General features: G+C 43.8%; 3 protein-coding genes across 3 annotated transcripts; 1 reads left to right on the top strand and 2 right to left on the bottom strand.

Moving 5' to 3' along the window:
• Positions 1-14,017: 14,017 nt before the first annotated feature.
• K441DRAFT_581993 (uncharacterized protein) lies at positions 14,018-14,338 on the bottom strand (the record flags this gene model as incomplete). Its single annotated transcript, XM_067644438.1, has 2 exons — positions 14,018-14,200; positions 14,261-14,338. Coding segments are annotated over 2 exons (261 nt in total), but the record flags the coding sequence as incomplete, so codon positions are not given.
• Positions 14,339-15,894: 1,556 nt separating this feature from the next.
• On the top strand, positions 15,895-16,332 carry K441DRAFT_581917 (uncharacterized protein; the record flags this gene model as incomplete). The annotated part of the gene is made up of 1 exon (XM_067644435.1): positions 15,895-16,332. One exon carries the CDS (start codon positions 15,895-15,897, stop codon positions 16,330-16,332), a length of 438 nt encoding a protein of 145 aa, XP_067499403.1.
• A 469-nt stretch (positions 16,333-16,801) lies between these two features.
• On the bottom strand, positions 16,802-23,060 carry K441DRAFT_582046 (uncharacterized protein; the record flags this gene model as incomplete). The annotated part of the gene is made up of 3 exons (XM_067644441.1): positions 16,802-16,927; positions 17,158-20,889; positions 20,967-23,060. The coding sequence occupies 3 exons, from the start codon at positions 23,058-23,060 to the stop codon at positions 16,802-16,804; spliced, it is 5,952 nt and encodes a 1,983-aa protein (XP_067499402.1).
• Between the last annotated feature and the right edge of the window lie 1,225 nt (positions 23,061-24,285).

Here is a 24,285-nt window from a genome sequence, read left to right as displayed (position 1 = left end):
TCTTCCTGTTAGGAATAACCCTGCATACGCTATTTAATCTATAGGTATCGCTAGCTTTGCTCCCTCTTACGCAACTTTAAAATGCATTTACGTAAGGAATCCTTTAAGCTTCGATCTTTCTCCTAAGAATCTTTTAATTAATAGTAACTTAACCTTTACTACGCCTATCCCGTTAATCCTTTATTTAAGTGCTATATTATTTTCTATTAACTGGTTAACTATTTCTTATAATTGTCCTACCGTTACAGATTGTTGCGAGTCAGTGTCCGCTATACTAGTATCACCCCCTGACCTTAACGTAATTGCCGCCGTCAATAGTGTTATAGTGGCTGCTTTTAGTGGCATATTGTTCGACTTCCTATATTTAATACTATAACTGGGTAGTAATTATGTAACGGAACCTTATAGCAAGAACTACGATGGGCTTATTAATAGGCTAGGTGTATAGGAAATGCAAAGATAGTAATTAACAACGTAATAATAACTAGTGGAGTAGTTGCCTAATAGATTAACTCTAATTGTATTCTAAGAATTACTATAAGGAAGGAACTATCTAGGTAGGGACTAAGAGTCCTTAAATACACAACCGTACTTCTATGAAATCCTTCTTATACGTAATATATGGGTTATATATAAGGTATGTAAGTTCCTCTTATTCCTCTCATTTAACACATAGCACATTATATGACCTTGGTTACTATTCCTCGTTATATAGTTCCACCAGTTCCATACTAGACCGTACTTAAATTAACTAACTAGCTTTTTCCGACTCCTCTCCAAGTAGTTATAATATAGTACTTAAAGCGTCCGTAATAATTCCTATTCTACCTATATAATAATAGGCAAGCCTTGCCAGTATACCACCCCTCTTTGCATTAATTGTAAAGAAAAACACTTTACTAATAGTAAAGACTATGAGACTCTTAAAGCTGCTAAACTAGTACGCGAAGAAGATTCTATAGAAGAATAAAAACAGATAGGATTCTAGAAGGAGGTAACTCCTACTAGGCTCTTAAAATGATATTAGAGAGCAAAAGGACAGAAATAAATTACAAAAGGACAGGGACAGGGGTTAGGATTTCTTATAGTTTTTCTTACCATTTTCTCATTCCCTAGTAGTTGTAGTATCTTAGTGNTNNNNTAGGNNNNTATAAACTACTAGGACATAGCTACTAGTACATATTAAGCTGCCTAGAAAGGATTTATGTATATAGAACTATAGCGCTATAGCCTAAGGCTGCATGCGTANTATTGTACGTAGTATAATATAATAGATATAAAAAAAAAAAAAATAGGGCTTTAGTAGAGCCTTATATAGAGCTTTATATAGAGCTATGTATAGAGCTTTATACAGAGCTTTATATAGAGCTATATATAAAGCTATATATAAAGCTACGTGCAGAGCTACGTGCAGAGCTATATATAGGCGTGCAGACGTGCAGACATATAGACGTGTAGACGTTTATACTAGCGATTAATTGCAGAGACGTTTATAGAGACGATTGTGTAGGCAATTATATAGACATTTAATTGATCGTTCGTACAGGCGTTTAATTAATTGATTAATTGATTGCATGGGCGTTTGTGCGGGCGATTGTGCAAATATTCGTAGAGCCATTTATAGAGCCGCTTGTGTAGACGATTATAGAGCCTTCTTAGTATATTAGTGCTGCGTATTAGTAGAGCTTTAGAGCTCTATATTAAGCTTCGAGTAGAGCTTCGAGTAGAGCTTTAAGCTTAAGGGGGAGACCCCCTTAGACCCCCCCTGCGCACTACGTGCTCTATTTACTGCCTAGGCAGAGGTCTTGTAGAGGCTTTAGTAGAGCTTCTGCAGAGCTTCGTATAGAGCTTCGTATAAAGCTTCGATAAAGCCACCTATAGGCGTGTAGACGTTCATACGGGCGATCAATCGTAGAGACGTTTATAGAGACGATCGTATAGGCAATTGTATAGACGTTTAATTAATTGTTCGTATGGGCGTTCGTATAGGCGTTCGTACGGGCAATTATGCAGACGTTTATAGAGCCGTTCGTAGAGCCGTTCGTAAAGACGATTATATGGCGATTAATTGTATAGGCGTTCGTACGCCAATTATAGAACCTTCCTAGTATATTAGTACTGCGTGTTAGTAGAGCTTTAGAGCCCCGTATTAAGCTTTAAGTAGAGCTTTAAGTAGAACTTTAAGCTTAAGGGGGAGACCCCCTTAGACCCTACCTGCGCACTACGTGCTCTATTTACTGCGTGGGTAGAGCTCTTATAGAGGCTTCGGTAGAGGCTTCGGTAGAGTTTTTAGTAGAGCTTTTACAGAGCTTTATATGGAGGTTCGTGCGGAGCTCTTATAGAGCTTGTATTTAGGCTTATTTTTAAAGGCCTTATAAACGACTTTGTATAGAGCTTTAAGAAGAGCTTTGTATAGGCGTTCGTGTAGGCGTTCGTGCAGGCGTTCGTGCAGGCGTTCGTGCAGGCAATCGTGCAGGCGATCGTGCAGGCGTTCGTGCAGACGTTCGTGTAGGCGTTCGTGTAGGCATTCGTACAGACGTTTGTAGAGACAACCGTAGACGTTCGTACGGACGATTGTATAGGCGATTGTAGACGTTTGTAGAGACGTTTGTGAGACTTCCTAGCATATTAGTGCTGCGTGTTAGTAGAGCTTCGGAGCTCCGTATAGGGCTTCGAGCAAAGCTTCGAGCAGAGCTTTAAGGGGGAGACCCCCTTGGACCCTGCGCACTGCGCGCTCTATTTTACTGCGTAGCTAGTACACTACGTGGGTAGAGGTGTTGCAAAGCCATTGGTAGAGCTTTTGGTAGAGCTTTTGTAGAGCTTTATACGGAGCTTTATGCAGAGCTTTTACAGGGCTTTAGTAGAGCTTAGTGTATAGCGTTCTTAAAGTATAGAATATTTTGGTATTAACTGCCCAGCTGATCCTCGGTCAGCCGAAAAATCACGTGTTTAGCTAGCCACCTGGGTTAGATTCAAGGATCTCCTCAGCGCCACCAGCGCCAAGCTGAGGAGATTCGCGTATCTAGGGCCACCTGCTAATTGAGCCGCTAATTAACGCCGACCGTAGGGTAATTAGGGCCATTGAGGCCCCAAGTATATATAAAAAAGTCCTCCCTACCTATCCTTAATCGCGGCAGCATATCTGCTATTATACCTACTATATAAAATAGCGCTGATTAACCGCGTAGAGATTAATATCGCTAATAATGCCGAATTACGCGCTAACGCGCAGTATATCCTCGCCCTTATGTATGCCATAAGGCCTAAGAATACGTCTTTAACGTATAATCCAAAGCAGAAGGAATTTAAGGTAATACCCCCCCCCCTCCTAAAAGTATCGCGGCCTATAGCTAACGTATTATCCGGCTTTAGGCCTTTTATAAACGAAAGCAGTACTATAATAGCGATACCGTTACGGAGGATAAGCTACTTCTCTTTCTCGTTAAGGAGGTTGCAAGCCAGCCCTTAAAAGGGAAGAGCCGTAAAGCCAATATTAACGTACCCTAAGAGGAAACGCGGCTCTTATGGCGGTTAGTTTACGGCTATATTACTGCTTTAACGGACCTCTATTAGATGCAGAAAGCTATAGAAATAAATAGCCACCCGTCTCCGCGGGAGGATAGCGTTAGGGAGTACCTAAAGACGTTACAGCGGAGGGATGCGCAGCGCAAGAAAGAGCAGTTCGCCGATAAGGGTAGAGATACCCTCCTTAACGGCTATACCAAGGACGAGTTCTAGAGCGTCTGCCGTAAGCTTTAGGCCAGGGGCGCCGCCTTATCCCTAGAGTGCTACTTCCGCACGCTTATTAATATCCTACTAGGCCACTATATACTTACCTATAGCGGCAATAAACGCTCCGCCGAGATCTTAGATCTATTTACCTTTAAGTTTAAGGGTAAAGGCCCTACGCGCTATATGCCCTTAATATTCACTATACGCGCAGGTAAGTAGAACTAGCACGGCCGCCTTAAGACTATTAGGGCCCTATGGAATAGAAAGCTGCTCATTTATATGCTTAGCGGGCTAGCTTTCTATCTCCTATACTGCTGGAATTTTAGTACAAAGCCGTTTCCGGACTTTAGTAGGCGCTTAGTATGGTATAATATACGCCTAATTAAGGGCGGTAGGGACCGCGAGGTAGCCCTCTTGTATAACTTGCAGCGAGATTGGGTCGTAAAGGCCTTTTAGTATGTTAGCGTCTTCTTAAAGAAGAAGACGTATATTAGGCGGAGCGCTAGCGCCAAGACGGCGGAGCTAAAGGGGGTTAGCGAGGACCAGATTTAGTGCGCTAGGAGGTAAAACTAAGAGCAAATAGTAGGCTATTACTTAAACTCTCTCCCATAAGAGTTTATAAGGTCAATAGTAGGGCACCCCTTACAGATAGGCTGCTTTAAAATCCGCCGTGTGGGTATTACGCCGCCTAATATACTGCTATTAATAATATAGCCCAAACTGGACAAATAGAAGGGCTATTTTGGCCTATAGCTATACTAGATTAATAACCTTACCGCTATAGGGGTTACGAACCTTCTTTTTTACCTCCGCGAGGTCATTCTATAGGACTTAGTAGCCCTCTATAAGATATTCCTAAGCCATCCAGTATAGAGCTACCCTATCTTCTAGTATAAGGCGTATAAGGCCTTTACGCAGGATTTAGAGCCCTACCTATAGGAAAAAGGGAGCCTAAATCAGCTATTAATTCTCTACTAGGCTATACTACTCCTTACTAACTAACTAAAGGCTCTATACGCCAAACATAAGCAGACAGCTAGCGAGGTTAAGGACTTATTAGACCATTTAGATAAGTCCTAGCAGGCCCAGTCTTTGTAGCTTTAATTGCTAACGTCCAGAGGCCTTACATTTTAACTAGAAGCCCCTTTAGCTATAGCTGCGGTAGCAGCTATAGCATAGCCTTAGGGCCGGTCTACTAACCCCCCGCGTCCACCTATAGAAGCGGCCCCTTTAGCTCTATCTGTTATGGGATCTAGCAGATATATATCCGCCTAGGTAAGCGCTATAGGCTCTCCTTCCCGTATAGCTTTGCCACCGCCGCTGCCGTAACAGCCGCAGCCGCAGCCGTAGCTAGAGCCTAGGTCTAGGTCTCTACCTATATACTATATAAGCCGCGCGGTAAACTCCGTATAGGCCTTTTAGCGTAAGTGGACCAAAGGGCTAGGAGGTAATCCTTCTATAGTAGCGCTAGATTCTAAATAGGGTAGTAAATAGCGGGCCGGCTAGTAAAAGGAGGTTTAATAATACTCCCTATAGCTTAAGGTTATTAAGGAGATTAAGCGGGTTACGTAGGTCTAAAAGGTTAGCGAGGAAGCGGCTATATAGTAGGTTAATTTACGGCAGGAGCAGATGCAGTGCTTACTAGATTAGCTTTGTAAACGGCTTTAAGCGGGTAAAAAGGCTTTAAAATAGTTATATATATAACTTCTAATAAGATACTAAGAGGTCCTCTATTAAAACCTTCGTCTATAGCCCCCTAGGGGCTTATTTTGGTGCCGTATAAGTTTAATAGGGTGCTTTAGGGTAGTGGCGCGCAACTTAAAACGCGAATATCTTCATTAACCCACGGCCGATTCTTACCATTCTAGTGCGAGTAGAAAGCGCTCAGCAGGCTCTACGCATAGCGCTCGACGGGTGTTAAGAGTATAGCATTGCTAGCGATCAAAAATCAACTGTAGATATGGGGTAACATCCACAGTCGCCAAACGCACGGACCTCCTCGCCCGCGTAATCGTGACTCAGCCGCTGATTCAGCTATACAAATATACCTATAGATATACTATTGATATTCGTTACGTGGATTCTGCTATAACCTACCGCCCGCAAGTTTTTTTCTAACTAATTAGAAGCCAACTTTTAAACCAATTAAAAGCTGGCTTAGCGGGAGTTTAAAAATTTAAACACCCAACCTAAAAGTATAGACTACTCGTACCTCGGGTCAATAATAGTAACTAATCTAAATGGCCTACGACCTCCGATTAAGCGGCTACNTAGGNANANGAGGAACCTATAAGCTTNTTAGCCGATACTACTTCTNGCNNAAAATAATAGACTTAGTTAAACGCTTTATAGGCGCCTACTACGGTTATAAGCGCGCTAAGGCCTTTAATACAAAGTACTAAGGATTACTACACCCTTTACTAGTACCTATATAACAATAGGCAGATATCGCTATAGATTTTATTATTAACCTACTACCCTATAAATAATATGGCCGTACCTATAAGAACATCCTTATAATAATATACCAACTTATAAAAGAGCGCCACTACGTCCTAACTAAAGGCGTAGCCGTTAGCAATGTTACTAACGCCTTCTTTCGCGAAGTTTACTGACTATATAGGTTACCTAACTCAATTATATCCGACCGAGGCATATAATTTAACTCCAATATATGGAGACGAATCTACTAACGCCTTGGCATCTCCGTTAAGATATCTATATCCTTTTACTATAAAACTACTAGGTAACCGGAAAACGCTAACGCTAGTATAAAAGCGTACCTATAATAGGTAGTCGCCTATAGTTAAGATAACTGGGTAGATTACCTCCTACTAAATAAATTCGTAGCGAATAACTATGTCTTAACTACTATAGGACTTACCCCGTTCTTCGCGAATAAGGGTTATTACCGCCAATCTAGTATAGAGCTACCAAAACCTATTAATAAGAAACTGCTATATAGAAAACGCCTTAAGATACTACTTACTAACTAGTATATAGACCGTATAAAAAATCTACTTAACTACTGTAAGGGAGAAATGGCTTAGGCTTAAGTAAAGTAGGCTTACTTTACTAACTATTATAGAACACCACCACTAGAGATATATATTGGCGACTAGGTATAGCTAGATATACGTAATATCTCTATATAGAGGCCTATAAAGTCACTTAATTATAAGAACCTTAGCCCCTATCTAATTAAACAAGTTATTAATAGGGGAGCCGTATATAAGCTAGAACTCCTACTTACCCTAGCTACCCGCAGGATATAGCCCGTATTTCACCTATAGCTACTACACCTCTATTAGCCTAACCCCTTACCAGGGCAGATATAGCCTAAACCCCTACTAGTACTAATCTAAGATAAGAATAAAGACGAGAACTATAAGAAGTGGACCGTTAAACGAATTATTAACTCTAAATACTTTAGTAAAGGCAGAGAATAACGGCTTTACTACAGAGCTATATATACAGGATTTGATATAGATTAGCCAGAATGGCAACTATAGAAAGACTTCGAAAATGCAAAGGATCTAATTAGTGACTTTTACTATATAAACCTATAGAAACTAGGCCTAAGCAGAGACTTTATACCTAATCCTCTATAGGAGCCCTTATAGAGTTAAACCGTTATATATTACCACGTAAGGGCAAATTGCCGTTAGATTGCCGTTAGATTGTAGTAAAGTGCGATTACGTAACTAGAATATCGTTAAAATATCTAGGAACTTCGACTAGCGGTTAAAGTTATCTAATTAGTCGGATTCTTAGATGCCAAGCCCTATTACATAACGTTGTTTTAAGCCTTTAGCAATACCCCCCTTTTCTTCTTTTCTATACCTTAAGTGTCTCTTTTATATATATATAGTAACCACAGCATCACCAGAGCTCCGCCTCTATAAGAGGGGGGGTAGTATTACGGAACCCCACCGCAGGGGCCTCTATAGGAGAGCCCCGTGCTCTTGCGTACACCTCGCGTATAGCTTATATTAGCTACGCGTAGGTATATTACCTCCTTACGCCCTCGACCCTTACAATCGATCGCGCAACATCTTATAGACTCCTCAAATACATACGCTTTATAGCCACTGCCTCCGTCCCGTAACATTAGTATAAATCTAATATATTCTAGGTAAGCTTACTATACCGCTTAAATACTAGAGGTAATTAAGAAGAGGGCTAAAAGGGTTAATCTTTTCTTTCTTAAGCCTATTTATATCTACGGTAGTAGCTTTTATACTTCTGCCGCTTCTTATATACGTTTTATAACTATCTTTTTTAAGAGCCTTTTTAGGGTTAGTAGTTTTCTAAAATAGAGTGGTCTTTTTTTATACCTTTTATAAGACGACTATAGTTATTACTTTAAAGTATTTAGGTAGTTTGCCTCTCTAAAGGTAGGTAGTTATAACGTTAGCGAATAATATTACTACCGCTTTTACTATAGCTTTAATTGCCTTATTTAGCCTTAACGCTTTACTAGTAAGGAGCTTTTATATAGTGTCCTTTATTTCTTTTACTAATATTATATAACTTATATTAATAGGTAAGGGGTAAAATTAGCTACTAATATTCTATAGGTCTGTTTAGCCCGCGCCTAAAAAAAACCTCTACTAATATTTTAATATTTTTCTTATTATTATTTATATACTAGTCCTATTCTATCTAGTAAAGTATAAATAGGTAAAAGTCCCCTAACGTCTCTTTAGCAGCTCGCCTATTTTACTTTAATATATAATAATAATAATAATAATAATAATTCTTTAATTAACGTCTAATACGGATGCTATCTAGCCCTACGCAGACTACTCCGTATATAAGGGAAAAGTAATATTAATGGGAAAAAACCCTTGCTGCTGGGGGGGAGGAAAAACCCTATAAGCCACCTCAGTAGGATAAAAAACCCTGTTTGCTATATCCGTACGTAGCAGTGGCCCTACGGGCCTATAGCTACGTCCTATCCTCCTTAGATGTTTAAACTCCTTAGGAACCACTGCTTCCTTCTCTAGCTTATCCAAGCTAGGGTTTACTACGTCCCAGCTAGGCCTTGCTACTTAATTACTGTCTTACTATTATTTCCCATATCTTGGCCATCCCATATGTGCTATCTCTTATTTAACCATTGCTATATACGCCATGCCTCCCCCCCCTAGGGCCTATTAAAGGCGTAAGGGGGATTCATCCGTTCTAATTACCGTAATACTAACAGCGGGATATGTTGTATTGGGTATCTTTTGTGCCTAGGCCCCAGCTAGGCCCTTTCTAAGGGTTACCACTCTGTTGAAAGGAGATAAGGAAAACCGTGGGTCGCAATCCAGGCTGCTGGGTATTTGGTACTTATTAACGGCGAGTGACCGTATGCTCCGCGGGCGATCGCCCTAGGGGTTAGGAGGGGCCGTATATTTGCTCATTCGTTTGCTCGTTTACGATCGCTCGTTCGTTGATATGAGAGGTCGTCGATGCTTTCTGTTGGGGGTCAGGGGATGCTATCGAATGCTATATATCCACGTTGGATCGTACAGGTGCCTTAATAGGAGAGTAGCGTAGCTGAATTGTAGAGGGCCACAGTAGTGGTTTTCGAGATCTCACCATCTGAAAATTTTTCACCACCGCCCATAACGCTCATAACCACGACCACCAGGTCCTATCGCACGCTGTGCGACGTCTCTGCGTTGGCTCTAAGTCTGAACTTCAAAGACCTAGGTTTGTAGCCGTCACCACGTACAGGTGCAGAGTCCGTTTTCGACGGCCTACTTTAATATATACTAGAGTCCCTTATTATATAGTTTAGTAAGGTTTAAGGTAATTTCTTTTAGAAATTAGCGCTAGCTATTTCTACCCTCCTTTTATATTATCTTCTTAGGCCTATTCTTTAGGGCCTTATAGCTCTATTAGTAGTAGGCTTTATTTATTACGCTATACTATTACCTTACCCTTTTTACGCCTATAAGTAGTTAGGCCGTTTCTAGTAACTATTTACGGTAGGCGTATTTTCTAGGCTAGGCCTTTAGGTAGTATTCTTTTAAGTAGTTAACTTATAATCCCTTTAGATATTCTCTAATAATAACCTAAGGTATAGCTACTAGCCTATTAGTAACTTTCCTAGGTATATTCTTTTTATTATTAAGTTAAATTCTTAGTAACGTATCTTTAGCAGGTTTGTTACGCTAGTAAGGCAACTAATAAGCGTTATCCGTACAGGTATATAGTCTAAGATAATTACTAGCTTATCTACTTTATAAGGAAAAAAAGGGTAAGTAGATAACTAGTCTTTAATAGTAAATATCTTAAGCTATAAAGTAACTAGAAGCTACTCTTAAGGTCCTAGGGGTTAAGGTAGACTCTAGGTTAAACTAGAATATAAGTATATTATATAGACTACTTATAAGGGAGGAGTAGTACTTTAGCAGTATTATAAATAACTACCTTAATATAAGACCCTCTTTTAAATATATACGCCTACTATATATAGTAGTAGTAAGGCTAATAATGCTATACGCTCCTAAATCTAGGCTTAGGACTAGGCGGTTAAGGTACTAGTAAAAAGCTTACTAGCGCTATTAGCTAAGCTATAAAACTAGTGCCGTATATAAGAACTAGTATGAGGCCTAATAAGAAGAATATACGCGCTATATTAAAATCGCGAAGTAGTATAGTTCTACTACTAGACTTATATAGTAACTTAACACTATATAGGAGAGTAGTTATAGTATAAGGCCTACCTAGTAGAGAAATTATATACTAAATACTAAAACAAAACTATATAAGGAACGAGATAATATATAAGAAGCGATAGCCCCTTAAAGAGGTAATATGCCTAAATATACTAGCTAGGAAGCCCTTTACCTATAAATATAGAGAGAAAAGGAAATAAGGAAATAATTATCTTATTAGGATAAAGACCCTTAGCGTTATAACTAGTAGAGTACTTATTAAAGGCAATAGAAGATAGGCGATCTACTATATGAGTATAGAGATTACTATACTAATTATATAAGAATAGGTAGAATCCTTAAAATTAAAGTAATTATAAAGAGAGGTATAATAAAACAAATACGTAGCCTATAATACGACATACCTAATACTATATAGAAGTCTCGACACGAGAATTTATAGACGTAATTAAGTGGAGCTAAGCGAGCCCAAGGAAACATCCTCATTAAATTCCTCCTATTTATATACAATTAAAAAAAGTCACCAACCATGCCAAAGAGTTATACCGATACTATACGTATTTCGTGCCCCTGGATATAACTATACTTATAATTATTAAGTAAATACAAACAATACCCTATAGTTATAGACTAACTCTTTTTTTTATATATAAAGGACTTAACGATAGGGAAATCTATAGCCATTTGTCTACTATAGATAATAAGGTCCCTAGGTCTAAATATATAAGCTAATATCTATATTACTAAATAATCTTACCTTAATATATAATATATATTTATTTATTACTTAACGTCTAATTTAGATCCCTATTGCTATGGAATCCTACCTAATAGACTACTTCTTAGTTACCTATATAATATATAATTACGAAGGCCACCTAATTTAATTAAGTAATATAGAGGTATATTAATCTACTATATATTTTATAGCTAACCGCTGTAGTTAAGGGACTAGCTACTTTACTAGCGTGAGGTAAAATAATCATTACTTAGGAGAACTCTCCTAATAATAGTAGGGACTTATAAATAGTAGTAAAATAGCTTATAGGCTAAGGAATTCTTTAGTAGCTTTTAAAGCATATAAGATCTAATAGGAGGATACTAATAATACGCCCTATTCTAGCCCTAAGGACTAAATACCCCGCCTAGCATTAGGCGGCTTACTGCGAATTTCTAAACCCTTTACTACTCCCTTTTAGATTTCTAATATACCTAGGAAAGTATTATATATAGGTAGACTAGAAGAAAAAGATATACTAAGAGGTTAAGGCGGAACAAATAGGACTAGCTAAAAGGAAATAACTTAGGAATTTTCCCTTATAGGCTTTTCCTATTAGGACCTAAAAGGGACTAAATTGGGCAATAAATAGAATTAATAATAATAATTATATAGGGTGGTTATATAGCTAATTATAGAACCTTCGTAGTATATTAGTGCTGTATTAGTAGAGCTTAAAGCTCCTATATAAGGTTTTGAGTAGAGCTTCGAGCAGAGCCTTGTGCAGAGCTTTGAGCAGAGCCTCGTATAGAAGCTCGACCAGAGCTTCGACCAGAGCTTCGACCAGAGCTTCGACCAGAGCTTCGACCAGAGCCTTCGACCAGAGCTTCGACCAGAGCTTCGACCAGAGCTTCGACCAGAGCTTCGACCAGAGCTTCGACCAGAGCTTGACCAGAGCTTCGACCAGAGCTTTGACCAGAGCTTCGACCAGAGCTTCGACCAGAGCTTTGACCAGAGCTTCGACCAGAGCTTCGACCAGAGCTTCGACCAGAGCTTCGACCAGAGCTTCGACCGGAGCTTCGACCGGAGCTTCGACCAGAGCTTCGACCGGAGCTTCGACCAGAGCTTCGACCAGAGCTTCGACCAGAGCTTTAAGCAGAGCCTCGTGCAGAGCCTTGTGCAGAGCTTTATATAGAGTTTGTATTCGTGCAGGCGTTCGTGTAGACGTCGTGCAGGCTTCGTGCAGGCTTCGTGCAGGCTTTCGTGCAGGCTTTCGTGCAGGCGTTTATGNAGGCAGCGGAAGAGCAATAAAGCAGGTAATAAGGCCNAGAGTTAGTCTAGATACAATACATTAGCTATTTAGGTATTTATCTACTATAAATATTAATATAGGAGGTTAAATGTTAAGGATTNGTAATNGTTAATAGCTCTAGCTAAATATTTACTATTTTAGTGGTAATATTTAAGGCAAAATGTAGCAGTAACCATAACGCCGTTTATAATAATTTTGGCAGCATTAGAATCGCCTTATAAAGCTCTAAAATATAACATTAGCCGATTATTTATAAAGGCGTTAGTTTATTATTAATTAATAGTAGTAGAGTTTTAAGCAGAGCTTTAAAGAGGAGATTTGCTTATTTAAGGCAAAATATAGTAGTAACTACCAGGCTGTTCGCAATAATTTTGGTAGCATTAGAATCGCCCTATAAAGTTCTAGAACATAACATTAGCCGATTATTTATAAAGGCGTTGGTTCGTTATTAATTAATAGCTAAAGAATTTAGTATAGCGCGCGAGTTTGTATAAGAATTATATATAAATCGGCGTAAGGGACTAATAAATTTCCGAACCGTGTACCAGACGACAACAACATAAGATAATTAATCTGTTATGTAAGCAGCTTATGATTGGTTGATCGTCTGGGACCGAGATAAACAGGATATTCTGTCAGCCGCAAGTCTGGTTAATTTTTTGGTGTTCACGCACGGACCACATATTGTGGACGCCTCAGCGGCGTAAGGGATATCCCTTTATAACCAAGCTCTATTTTAAACTTTTAATAAATTCTAACTAATACCCTATTAAAGCTAGTAAGGTTAGCTATAGAATGTCTTATCTAAGCAAAGACGCTATATAAACTATAGATCTATTCTTCTATAATAGTACCTTTATTAATTTTAAAATCTTTATCTCTCTATTAAAATAAATATATAATAACGCCGGCTATAAATATATAGCTATTATTAAACTTAAAACCCTAAAATAACGGAACCGGGACTTTACTAGCTTCTTTTTAGAATTTTTAGACCTTATTAGCGAGCTAGGTTAGAATAAAGCTGCTAAAGTTACTGCTTTTTTGTAAGGGTTATTTTGGCCCTTACTCGGCTGCATCGCCTAGGGGCTCTTAGGGGTCGCCAAGGCTAGCCTTCGGCTAGCCCTTGGCACCTCCTTATAAGCCCCTCGGGCTTGTAGCCCTTTCCCTCCTCATCGGTTCGTCTCTCTCTTAGGCTATTGCCTACCCTCATTACCATATCGTCCTCTTCCATCGACTCCCTATGTGACTCATGCTCGGCTTGCCTGCTCCCTACCGTACACCCTGGCAATGTGCCTTACATTTTTAATGAGCTATTTTAGATAAAATTAGAGCCTAGTTAGTAGATAGGGAACTACTAAAAGACTTACCCGAATTTGCTATAATATACTAATAAATTAATAAAGATCTTTAATATAAGAAATAGACTTATTCTCTAAAGCCAACTATACCTTATATTTAAAACTCTATAAAACCGGTATATACCCTAAAGCGCGATCCCTCTCTAAAACCGAAAAGCTCTATATATAACCCTATAAACCTTAATACTACTTAATCCTATACACCCTTATGTTGATTAAGTCATTCTTTGCGCCCGAATCTTTTTCCGTAGGTATTGCAAAGAAATCGCTTCAAAGGGACATGCACAAGGATATGGTCAGCCATGCTAAAACGACGATCACCCTTTTTGCGGCAGCTGCTCCATTTGTAGGTTGAATTAAAGGTTCCATCGTTCTTGTAACCAACATGGCGGCAAGCGTGATCCTGGAGACGAGTTAGCGGAAAGATACTAGGATGGGCCTGGGTTGAGATCAGTTTACGCACATAGAGCTCTTCCAGGGTCTGGAGTGACTTGTCGCACCCGGACCACTGGCAGGTTAGCTCATCACCAGCGTTACTGGCGGACACATTGGCGGATGCGACGGTGTTTCTAAGTCCTCAATTAGAGCCGGGTCAATAGGTGGATCCCCGACTTGGCCGGCATTGTATTGTTGAATTAAGAAAGATGGGAAAGCTCAGAGCCCTCGTATAGAGCTGAACATTCTGTGTCCGTGTGTTAGATCACAGTTCTTCCGGTTATCAGTTGCTGTTTACCAGCTGCAACTCTGACTGCATCGTATGATATTTCTGGCCCAGTATAACCTTCAACTGCTGACCGTAGCCGCATAATGGTTTGAGGTGCACATATGGTGCCAACTGTCCTGGACGTAGATTGCAGGGAAACGGAATGCAAGCCCACATGGGGCCGCCGGCAACTGGCTTACAAATGGGAACAAAAGCTGACTAGAGCCACCACGCAAGAGAACATGCAGACAATAAGTAGCAGAGTGAAGTTGCTAAGCCAAAAAAGGCTGGTTCCACAAGAGTCCGGTCTGTGGAATGGGAAAAGAAAAGGATGCTGTCTGTCCGCGCTGATGCATGATAGGAAAAATGCGAATAGCCTCGTTCACACCTTTTGGAACACGTATTAGGATAGGCGCATGGAACGATGGGGAAGAAGAGGTTTAAGCCCCTAACCGAAAGTATATTTCTAAAACGTGCGAACAAATCCTGAAAGGCGTTTACACTTTTTGGAACATGTATTAGGACAAGTACATAAGCCTACGAGGGTCGGGGGGAACCTAGTTGTAATTTCCATTTCATAATGCTCTGGTTTGTAGTAGTATAAGCCGTAGTGCTCTGGGTTGTCGCATTACAATCTATAGTACCCCGTGTTGTATTACTTCAAGCCGTAGAACTCCATTTTGTAGTGCTCGGGTTTGTAATGCCACAAGCCGTAGTGCTCCGGGTTGTCGCATTACAATCCGTAGTACTCCCAGTTGTATTGCTTCAAGCTGTAGTACTCCATTTTGAGGTGCTCGGGTTTATAATACTGCAAACAGTATTGCTACGAATTATCTGCAGAAGTCACTTTAGAGCACGTCTTCGAAAGTGCGCCTCTGGGTCCATTATATTCCAGACCTGGCCAAGACGAGCAGTGATCTATTTGGACTGGAGCGCCAGTTTACGTTTATCAATTATAGGTTTAGCGCTTTCCTAAAATTGATAAACGTAAACTGGCGCTCCAGTCCAAATAGATCACTGAAGACGAGAGAGGTATTCGTTTGCAGTTTTGCACTGCCCCCGGCCACTCTCCGCAAGACGCAGGCTAGGGGTAACTTTTGCTCGGGGAAAGTGAATCGCGTAGTTACCGGCGCTGGTATAGGTTCCACTATTAGACGAACGTCAACTCCACTGCATGACAACATTTAACATAGCCCAGCAAATGCAGCCATGAAGTGAAACGGCTCTGATTGGCGGCAGTGCAACTCAAATCGGTTTTCCAAGAAGTCTTACCCCGACCGGGGCCGCGGCCATCATGCGACGATCTGCCGACGCTAACCCACCAGGTCCTCGTCATGCTTGGTTCAACAATAGAGGTTCCCGCGTGGGAGTTCAAGCATAACTGTATATCGTTCATGGAGATAACATTACATCATCTACTGAAGCTGCTTCCCTACGCCAATCAGGCAGCATTCAATACATCCAACAAACAGCATGCCTCCGAATGCCTTCGGGACGCTACTGACGAGAAGTGCATATTTTGGCTCAGTGGCATGGCCAGGACTGGGAAATTGACCATCGTACATACCATTGCTCGAGAATACCGTAAGGAGGGACGCCTGGGCGCAAACTTCTTCTTTTCAAGAGGCGGAGGAGACCTCGGGTCTGCAGGGAAGGTTTTCATAATCTTGGCAAGAGAGTTGGCCGAACTGTCCTCTGACTTTGAGGGCTACATATGCGAGGCCGTCTCGAAGAAAAGCAATATTGGTAGCCTTGGCCTACAGACCAGTGGGAGAAGCTCATCCATCAGCCCCTTTCTAAACTCGACGCGGGACTGTTTCCAAAGCTGCTGATCCTAGTCATTGATGCCCTCCAGATGAAGTCGAAATTCGTATCCGTGCGGTTCGGCCTAATGGTAGGCATCGGAGGCAGGGTACCAAGCGCCAAACCAGAATTACAACTCGGGGAGCTGCCCCGACAGTGCTTTACCCACTCTAGATTCGCAAGACGTTGTCAAACGCACTCATGGCTTCCACTTTTGCTTTAACGGGGCGGCGTCCAGCATCGCTTTTGATATCGCCTCCGATCCGCGTTCTCATCATCACTCGCCCAGCTCTTCTTGACTCCTATCGATCGGATACTACCCAAGCTGATACGGAGCTGATTCGCACATTCTCCATACACTCAGTCTCTGTCTGTGGAAGTCCCTGGCATGGCGTAAATCGTCAAAGTTACAATCGCTACTTTCCTCTCACGTCATCCAAGCCATCACGTAGCCCATTCTCCTTCAACTGTCACCAGCGGGCTCAAACGTCGACCACCTCACCTCTCCATGTCCATGGCACGCGTGACGCCTGCAACAGCTTGATGATTCAATCCTCCAATAGGTGCTCCGCATTCTGGACAGCGAGCTTGCTCCATTGGCATACCGCATTCGCCGATTGCAAACTGGACTAGGGTCAGAATATCGGTGACGGAGGGCGAGAAAGGTTCAAAGGATGGAAAGTATGTTCATGGTGGTTAGGTGAGAAGAAATTAGAGGCGACGAAGAGGAATCCGAGGTGTAGGGGAAAAAAATATCACTGGAGCACGCAGCAGCGATACAGGGAGCGTTGATGCAGAAATTGAAGAGATAAACGGACGTCCGGAGACTTAAAAGAAACCGAATTCATACGTACCGGATGTCCATTGACGCAATTATACCAATGCCCCGAGTGCGTCGCAATTCCCCTCAGCCCGCTTACCATCGCCTGCTTGATAGCGGCGAGTTCCTCAGGTGTGACCACTTCGTACCATTCCCTTCGCAGCAACTTGATACTCTCTTCGGCCGCTTTCTTCAGCTGCTCGGCATTCTGGAATGGCCGCTTGCAAAGCTCGAGAGCCCCTTCTAGTAACTCCCTTGCTTCTTTCACGTACTCTGTCGCTTTCTCCTTGTCGCTGTTGTCAGACAACCCAGAGGATTGATAAAGCCATGCTATTCTAGCGAAGTAAAGCGTGGCTTCGACCGCAAGCTTGGGAAGACTTTCGGTGTTGCAATCCGTGATGAATGTCGCACAGATCTGGAGGAAAGGCTTTGTGAGTTTGTCAGGGGAACCGCCGGGCAATTTTGCAGTTTCGGCGGAGAATGCGGACTTGAGTGCTCCTGCGATGCTGAATTTGTCTTCGAGAACAATGCATTCGGCCTTGATCTGGATCATTCGTCCACCAAGCGTAACACGGCGGTCGCGCTCGACAAGAGGAACTGTGTCCCGGATACTCAGAGATGCCAGTGCCTCATCGAGAGATTTCGACTTGTTCGTCCTGGTGGCGTGGACCGTAGCCTCGTGAAGTTTCTGAGCGGGCTGATGGCGGTCTGCAACTTTTCTGAGGAAGGAGCTCATGTCTTTATTCAATCTGTGAGATGCGTCATATCGAGTCTGGATTTGTTTCGCAACATTTGTTGCAAGTCCTGCCAAATTGCCGTTAGCGGCAAGACTTATAGAGCGCGTGACGTCTGAACGGGATTTCTCGAATTCTTTCTCGAGCCCATCAACCTGATTTTCTAGTCCTCTAAGCTCTGTCTTCCCATTGACGAGGAACCGCTTTGACATCCCGTCGATGACGGCCCTGTTGATGACTCGGTTGTATCGCTGAGTGACGTACTGTCTCACCGGACATTGACAGTCTGGGCATTGAGGGATCTTGCTAGCTAAAGCACCAGAGATATCCGCAAGCCCTGTGAATTGGCCAAATTTGTTGGTAACATAAACATCGTGCATTCCTATAAGGCCATCAAGAGTTTCTGTCGTGAAGAAGTGGCCGCATCCGAGAACAACAATTGGTGTTTCGTTGACATCAATTTCGGCGTATGTTTTCATTTCGAGTAGATCAACTCGGGCGTCCTGCCTCATGGCACATTTGTGGCAGTACCTTTTGGGGCATATCTCGCCGCAAAGTCCTGGACACTGGTGACCGCAGGGAAGTTCTTTGGAACAGCGCTGATCGCATGGTAGTCTGTTACAGGGAGCAGAACAGGGCATAGTGCAAGACCCTTGGTGCTCGCAAGACCATGTACATATTTCGATACATGGAGCACAAGCCTCGTGGCAAAGTAAGGTACACTGGGAATGTTGGCAGCGGACCTCACAGGGAGAGAGACAAGGGCCACAATCCTTTCCATCGTGACACGGTTTGTGACAGGTGTGATTACAGGTTCCAAATCGTCTCCCGCAGACCTTCCGGCATTTCTGGTGAGAAACAGAACGTTGCCCCGTGTTTGTCTTGGTATTGCATTGCCCGCAAGTACCGGGACAGGGGTGGCCACAGGAAAGTATTGTTGCACAAGGCGTTGGACATCGGTAGCGATCCAAAGTCACGTCCAGGGAGCACGCCACTTCTACCGTATGATTGCATCCGGGAACCGTCTTTTGGACCAGAGTATCGCAATAGATCGCACCAGGATCTTGAGCTAGGTAGCAGAAAATGTCGTCCTTGAAGTGGCCACAGGGAAGCCGGACGTCCTTCAGCTTGATGAGACACTTTCCGCAATCCTCTCCGCAAGTTTGTTTCTGACATGCATGCTTGCATGGATCGTGGAGGCGTTGACATGGTTGCGGACACGAAAAGACATTGTGCATGCTTTCTGAATGGCATCTGGCCTGACACATGTGACCACAGTCAGGGAGGCGCCAGAGACAGGCTTGCCGGCATCCACCTTCAGGACTAAGCCTGGGAAAATCATCCGGCTCGGACACTTGGATGAGGGTGTCTTTATGTCGCGGGCAGCAAAGGCCCAAGGAGTTGCCGACGGAATCCGAGGCCCGGAGCATATCGATGACTTTCTGCCACATACGTATGTTAGAATAGGTATCCGTGTTGCCAATAAGATACATGCCATGCTGAGCACGACTAAGGAGAACATTAATTCGATTCGTCGTCCTTAGGAACCCGACCTTTCTCTCATTATTGCTCCTGACGAGGGACACGATAATGACCCTGGCCTCTTCGCCCTGAAAGTTATCGACAGTTGATATTCGTAAGAGATCACTTAGTTTTTTCTTCTCTAAAGGTGCTTTCCTATGGCCGGACTGGTTGTCGGGTTCCTCGTCCCCGGAACTAGTCGCCCCAACGTTGAATCCGTCTTTCTCCAGCGCATCCTGGTCCCGGTCACTGAGGACAATCTCGAAGTCGTTTCGCATTGCTGAACGAAGCTTTTGAAGTTGGCCGGTATACGGTGTCAAGACAGCGATATCGCTGCTGCTATACTCCCCCTGGCGGACAATATGGCGAACCAGCGTATGCACCATCTCCACCTCCCAGATGTTGGAATGTGACTTATGATGCATCTCGGAGTGCTGGCCCTCTTCAAAGTGATCGTGGTCAAGCCAAAAGACGTTCTTTCGCATGCCGACAACATCTGGAAGATCGGTAGTGCTCGGGTGATCGTCTAGTTTGGGGTAGATAGTCTCCCGTATCAACATCGAGATCTCAGGACGCATGCGCCGCTGGACATTCAACTGAGCTACTGGCATCTTAGGCCTTCCAGGCTCTCCAACCGAGAGCCTTTCAAATTGACTGCGGTCCAATTGGTACAAGGCGCCCTGCCTACTCTCAAGTGACAAGCTATAATTGTTGATTTGCGGACGCAATTGTTCATGATCACCAATCTGGATGAAATGCTCGATGGTCGGAAGTAGCGCGGATATCATATGCGGTTCCATGACCTCCCCTGCTTCCTCGCATATTACAACCTTGCATCTTATACGCTGTAGAGTAGAGATTCGTTTGGCTAAACCCGTCGTAGTGATGCCGACGACGTCTGCATCTTGTAACACCCGTCGATCAACCTCGTCGTGAATGTTTGTTAACTGCCGTTGGATGGAATCGGTGTCCTTCACTCTTTCGAACAGATCGTCTAGTGCATGATCATGAACCTCTTGACTCCACAATTCTACAAGGCCGCGTCTTTCTTGTTGCGATAACGAGTGGACGTTTGTTTCCGCTTTTTGAAGGACATGATTGAGCTCGCTTGCTATCAACTTGGTTTCGCCTATGCTTTCTGATTCGGTGAATGACTTTCCATTTGGCGCCCACAGCTCAAAAGGATGCCGACCGACGACCTCAAATCCGTCCTCGTCAATCTGACCAAACTGGGCATGTATTCGCGGGTACTTTCCCAAAAGATGGTATTGCAAATTTGACCAGTTCGCTCGCTTTAGTATACCATGTACTCTCCCGAGATTCCCTTTGATGCGCTTTGTCTCGCGGTCCAAAGCCTCGTACGACTTGGCAAGGAGATAGCTCTCTGACCTAGTCTTCGTCTCTGCTTGAGATACCTTTCGAAGGTTGTGCTCTTCCAGTAGGCTAGATTGGCTTTGGCCTCCAATTCGAATGATTTTCCTGATACCGATCGCGTGTAGATGCTCCAGGAACTGATCTAACGCGTGATTCGTATAACAGCTTGCTTGTCGTTAGCCGATGAACCGCAAACAAGGATAATAACTTACACTACGACTACTGGCCCTAAATCCACCGTCTCTTTGCGATCCATTAGGACTTTCATCAATTGGATGCCAAGATAGGACTTCCCAGTTCCGGGCGGTCCCTGAATGAATGCAAATTCGCGGGTTAGTGCTGTAAGCAAAGCTCGACACTGGCCGCGATCCAAATACGTTCGCGCTTCCATCTCATCGACAATAGTTGGATCGTTCGCCGATGAGGTTGGGTTGATGGAGATACTTCCGTTATGTGATCTCTCTGGCTTGAGGATTGGGTTCAACGAAAAAGTGAAACCGGGTTCCCGGGCATAGAGCGGTGGAGGAATATTGCCCTTCCCAACTTCCTGGGTATCACCGATCCTATCAGGAAGGATCCACTGGCGGAATGGCAACCGGCTCAGCCGCTGCATGTCCTGCAAATTTTCAAGTATTGGTATGAACGTGGCAGGCAAGACCCCAGGGAATTCTATCAGCACCCCTCGTGCCTTTTGGCAGCTTAAGCGAACTGCTGACTCTACACCCATCTGATCGTGACTCGCCAGCTTCGCAGTAATCGTGCCTTGATGGTCTTCCTTGGTGAGACTGTGATCCTTCCTCGTGTCTGTATTCTTCTCGGTCACGGTGAAGAATAAATGCTGAATTTCGCTATGTTGAATTGAAATGAAGGATAGGAGAACGCCCTCAGCGAGCCGTTTGGACTCTTCCCACCATTTACGTCTTTCAGAGGCCGGCTTCTTGCGCACGACGGAAAGCTGTGGGAATGATATATCCACTCCCAGTCCTCGGCGATTGTCGAAGGAAACATAGCTGATGTAGGCGTTGGGGTAATGGTAAGCTCGGAAATCACCAAAATTAAGCTTGGGATTATTTAGGCAGGTTGGGTCGTTCTCCACAGCATGCATCAGACCCCCGAGAGCGTCTTTCAGTTCTCCAAAAGTGTCGTAACGAAGAAGGCGGAAGTGTGTATCGATATGCCGCTCAGCTTGGTCGGTGAGAAAATGAGGCTGGTCTAAATCGGTTGACGGTAAGAAATCTGCCCCCTCGCTTAGAATCTCCTCACGGGTAGGGAAGATCTTGATTCTCGTGATATCTGCCTTATCGTTGTCGTGGCGATCTCGAGGCTTTACCAAGCTACGAGGATAGGTCGATGTAACGGTGGTGGTGGGGGGTGCCTCCTGCTGTTCTTCCTCCTGAACTAGCAATCCCTTTGCACGCGCCACGATTGCCCGTACCTCACCAATTTGACTGAGCACGATTGTGGGAGTTTGGGATTGGGCTTCTCCGGTGATCATCTGTACAGTATTTTCCATAGAATCAATCAGAGTTGGAAGGTCATCATTGAATCTGGCTCGAGACTCCCTTCTGAGAAGCTCGCGAAGGGTAGTTGACATGGCGACTAGGGTTGTCTCAACAGTCGCCGTTGTGGCCGAGGAGATCGTATTGACATGTGCGTTGACCAACGTCTCGCAAAGGTGCCGGAAGAAAGGAACGGCCCGAGTACCATTTGTGCCGCTGATGAAGTTATACAGTCCTCCCACGAAAGTGTCGACGGAAAGACAATCTAAGAAAGACGAATGCGTTATAACTAGGAGGAAAGGCCGAATAAGTCGAATGAATGTGCTATAATCTCCAAACCGTGTCCGTATGGTCAGTAAAGTCCTGATGTGCTCCCGACCAAAGTACTCTTCGCTATCAAGATCTCTCGGGATCATCTGCTTCCATTCTCGTTCATCGCTGTTCAAGATCGCAAGAGCACCATTCCATAGCTGCTCAACTGTCCTCTCGTCGTTTGGTAGAGGTGGGTTTTTGATGATTCTTTTCCAAGAATTGTAGTCGGCTTTGGCTCGCTGTTGTTCAGGCGTCTCCTCAGCCCTTGATGGCCGCTCTTTTGATAACCGCTCGCCACCTCCCTCTGACGAAAGATCGTGGGAGAACTTGCATGTTGAGCCAAATCTGCACAAGCCAGTCTGCTGAAAATATCGACACATTCCTTGGTCTGTCCTGTGTCTACCCGATCCTCCTCCCCTTCCTCCACGCCAACCGTTGCCTCTTCCAAATCCGCCTCCAGATCCCCGGCCGCGTGTCCCACAGCCCCACGGGTTCATGACACCGGATTGGGCTTTGTTAAGGATTGACTGACTGAACTTCAGTAGGTGGTGTTGTAAATAAAGGAAGACAAGAAAAAGAAAGGAGAAAGAGTTAGAAAGGAGGCTGATTATGATTACCCATGACAGTAATGATTACATCCTACTCAAACTTCAAGAGGCCAGGCAACAGCATCTGCCCGAATCATCGATACTTGTCGTAGAAGGCAAGCTGCATATGCAACGTACAGGCGCTGAGTCGTATGCTGACCCACACGAATGCAGTGGGTGAAAGAACAGAAGCGTGGCTTATCACTTGCAGCAGGACCATCGAATGACGGCAGCAAGCTCCACAATTTTTGGGTCATAACTCATAAGATTAGAGGTGTGCACTAAGAGAGGTTGTACAAGGGGGTGACATGAGCGGGAGCGGGCTGCCTGCCCTCCCTGCAAGTTTTGGCGGCATTATAGTAGCGTCCCGCTAAAATGCTGCCGATATGGTTATAATGCCACTAAAACTTGCAGGGAGGGCGGGCAGCCCACTTGTCACCCCCTTGTATTAACCTGTTAGCGCCGGACACTATTGGAGTGGCAAACAGCTGAACATTTGCACAGGGCTCTGCCAAGTTTTATTGTAAGACCAATCGTGGCAGCCCTCCGCACATCTATTAAATGTGGCTACCTTTTATTGGCTGGGAAGTATCCTCACAATAAAGGTCTAGCGACTTAGCATAGAATAACAACTGAAGAGAGTTTATTTCAGGAAGCGCTGAAGTGTTTATCGCTTTCTAGCGGGAAGTAAGTCGAATTAGAGGTTAGTACGACGACGCCGGACGCTTGAAAGGGGCTGAGAAAGGCAGATGTGTCCCTCATGGTGCCCATGCTTTGGAGAATTCTTTGGGGGCAGAAAATATTCAGAGTAGTTATCCGTATTATGCCTAGAGCGTGAAGGCAACAGTTCGGATTGGGAGTGGGCATCTGTCGAGGCAGCAACCTTGGCAGTTATCTCTGAGCCCAGCGGTAGGAGCTCTTTAGGATGCAGGCAGACGCAAGGCTGAGTGCCAGCAAGGCGAGCATTCACTTGCTGCTGGAACGCTCGTCGCATCGGCCGACGAGTAGATGCACGTGGTGGGGCACTCAGTTTCGTCCACGGTCAGGCTCAAGTCCAAGACCATTCTCCCTCCAGGAGCAAGCCAGCCCCCAGAGCCGCAGTGCCGCGTCTCTCCTCTGCAGCGGAAGGCCGTCG

The sequence above is a fragment of the Cenococcum geophilum genome, assembly GCF_001692895.1.
Source record: "Cenococcum geophilum 1.58 unplaced genomic scaffold K441scaffold_52, whole genome shotgun sequence".
In the NCBI taxonomy this organism is placed as follows: domain Eukaryota; kingdom Fungi; phylum Ascomycota; class Dothideomycetes; order Gloniales; family Gloniaceae; genus Cenococcum; species Cenococcum geophilum.
This window is presented reverse-complemented; position numbering and strand designations above follow the sequence as displayed.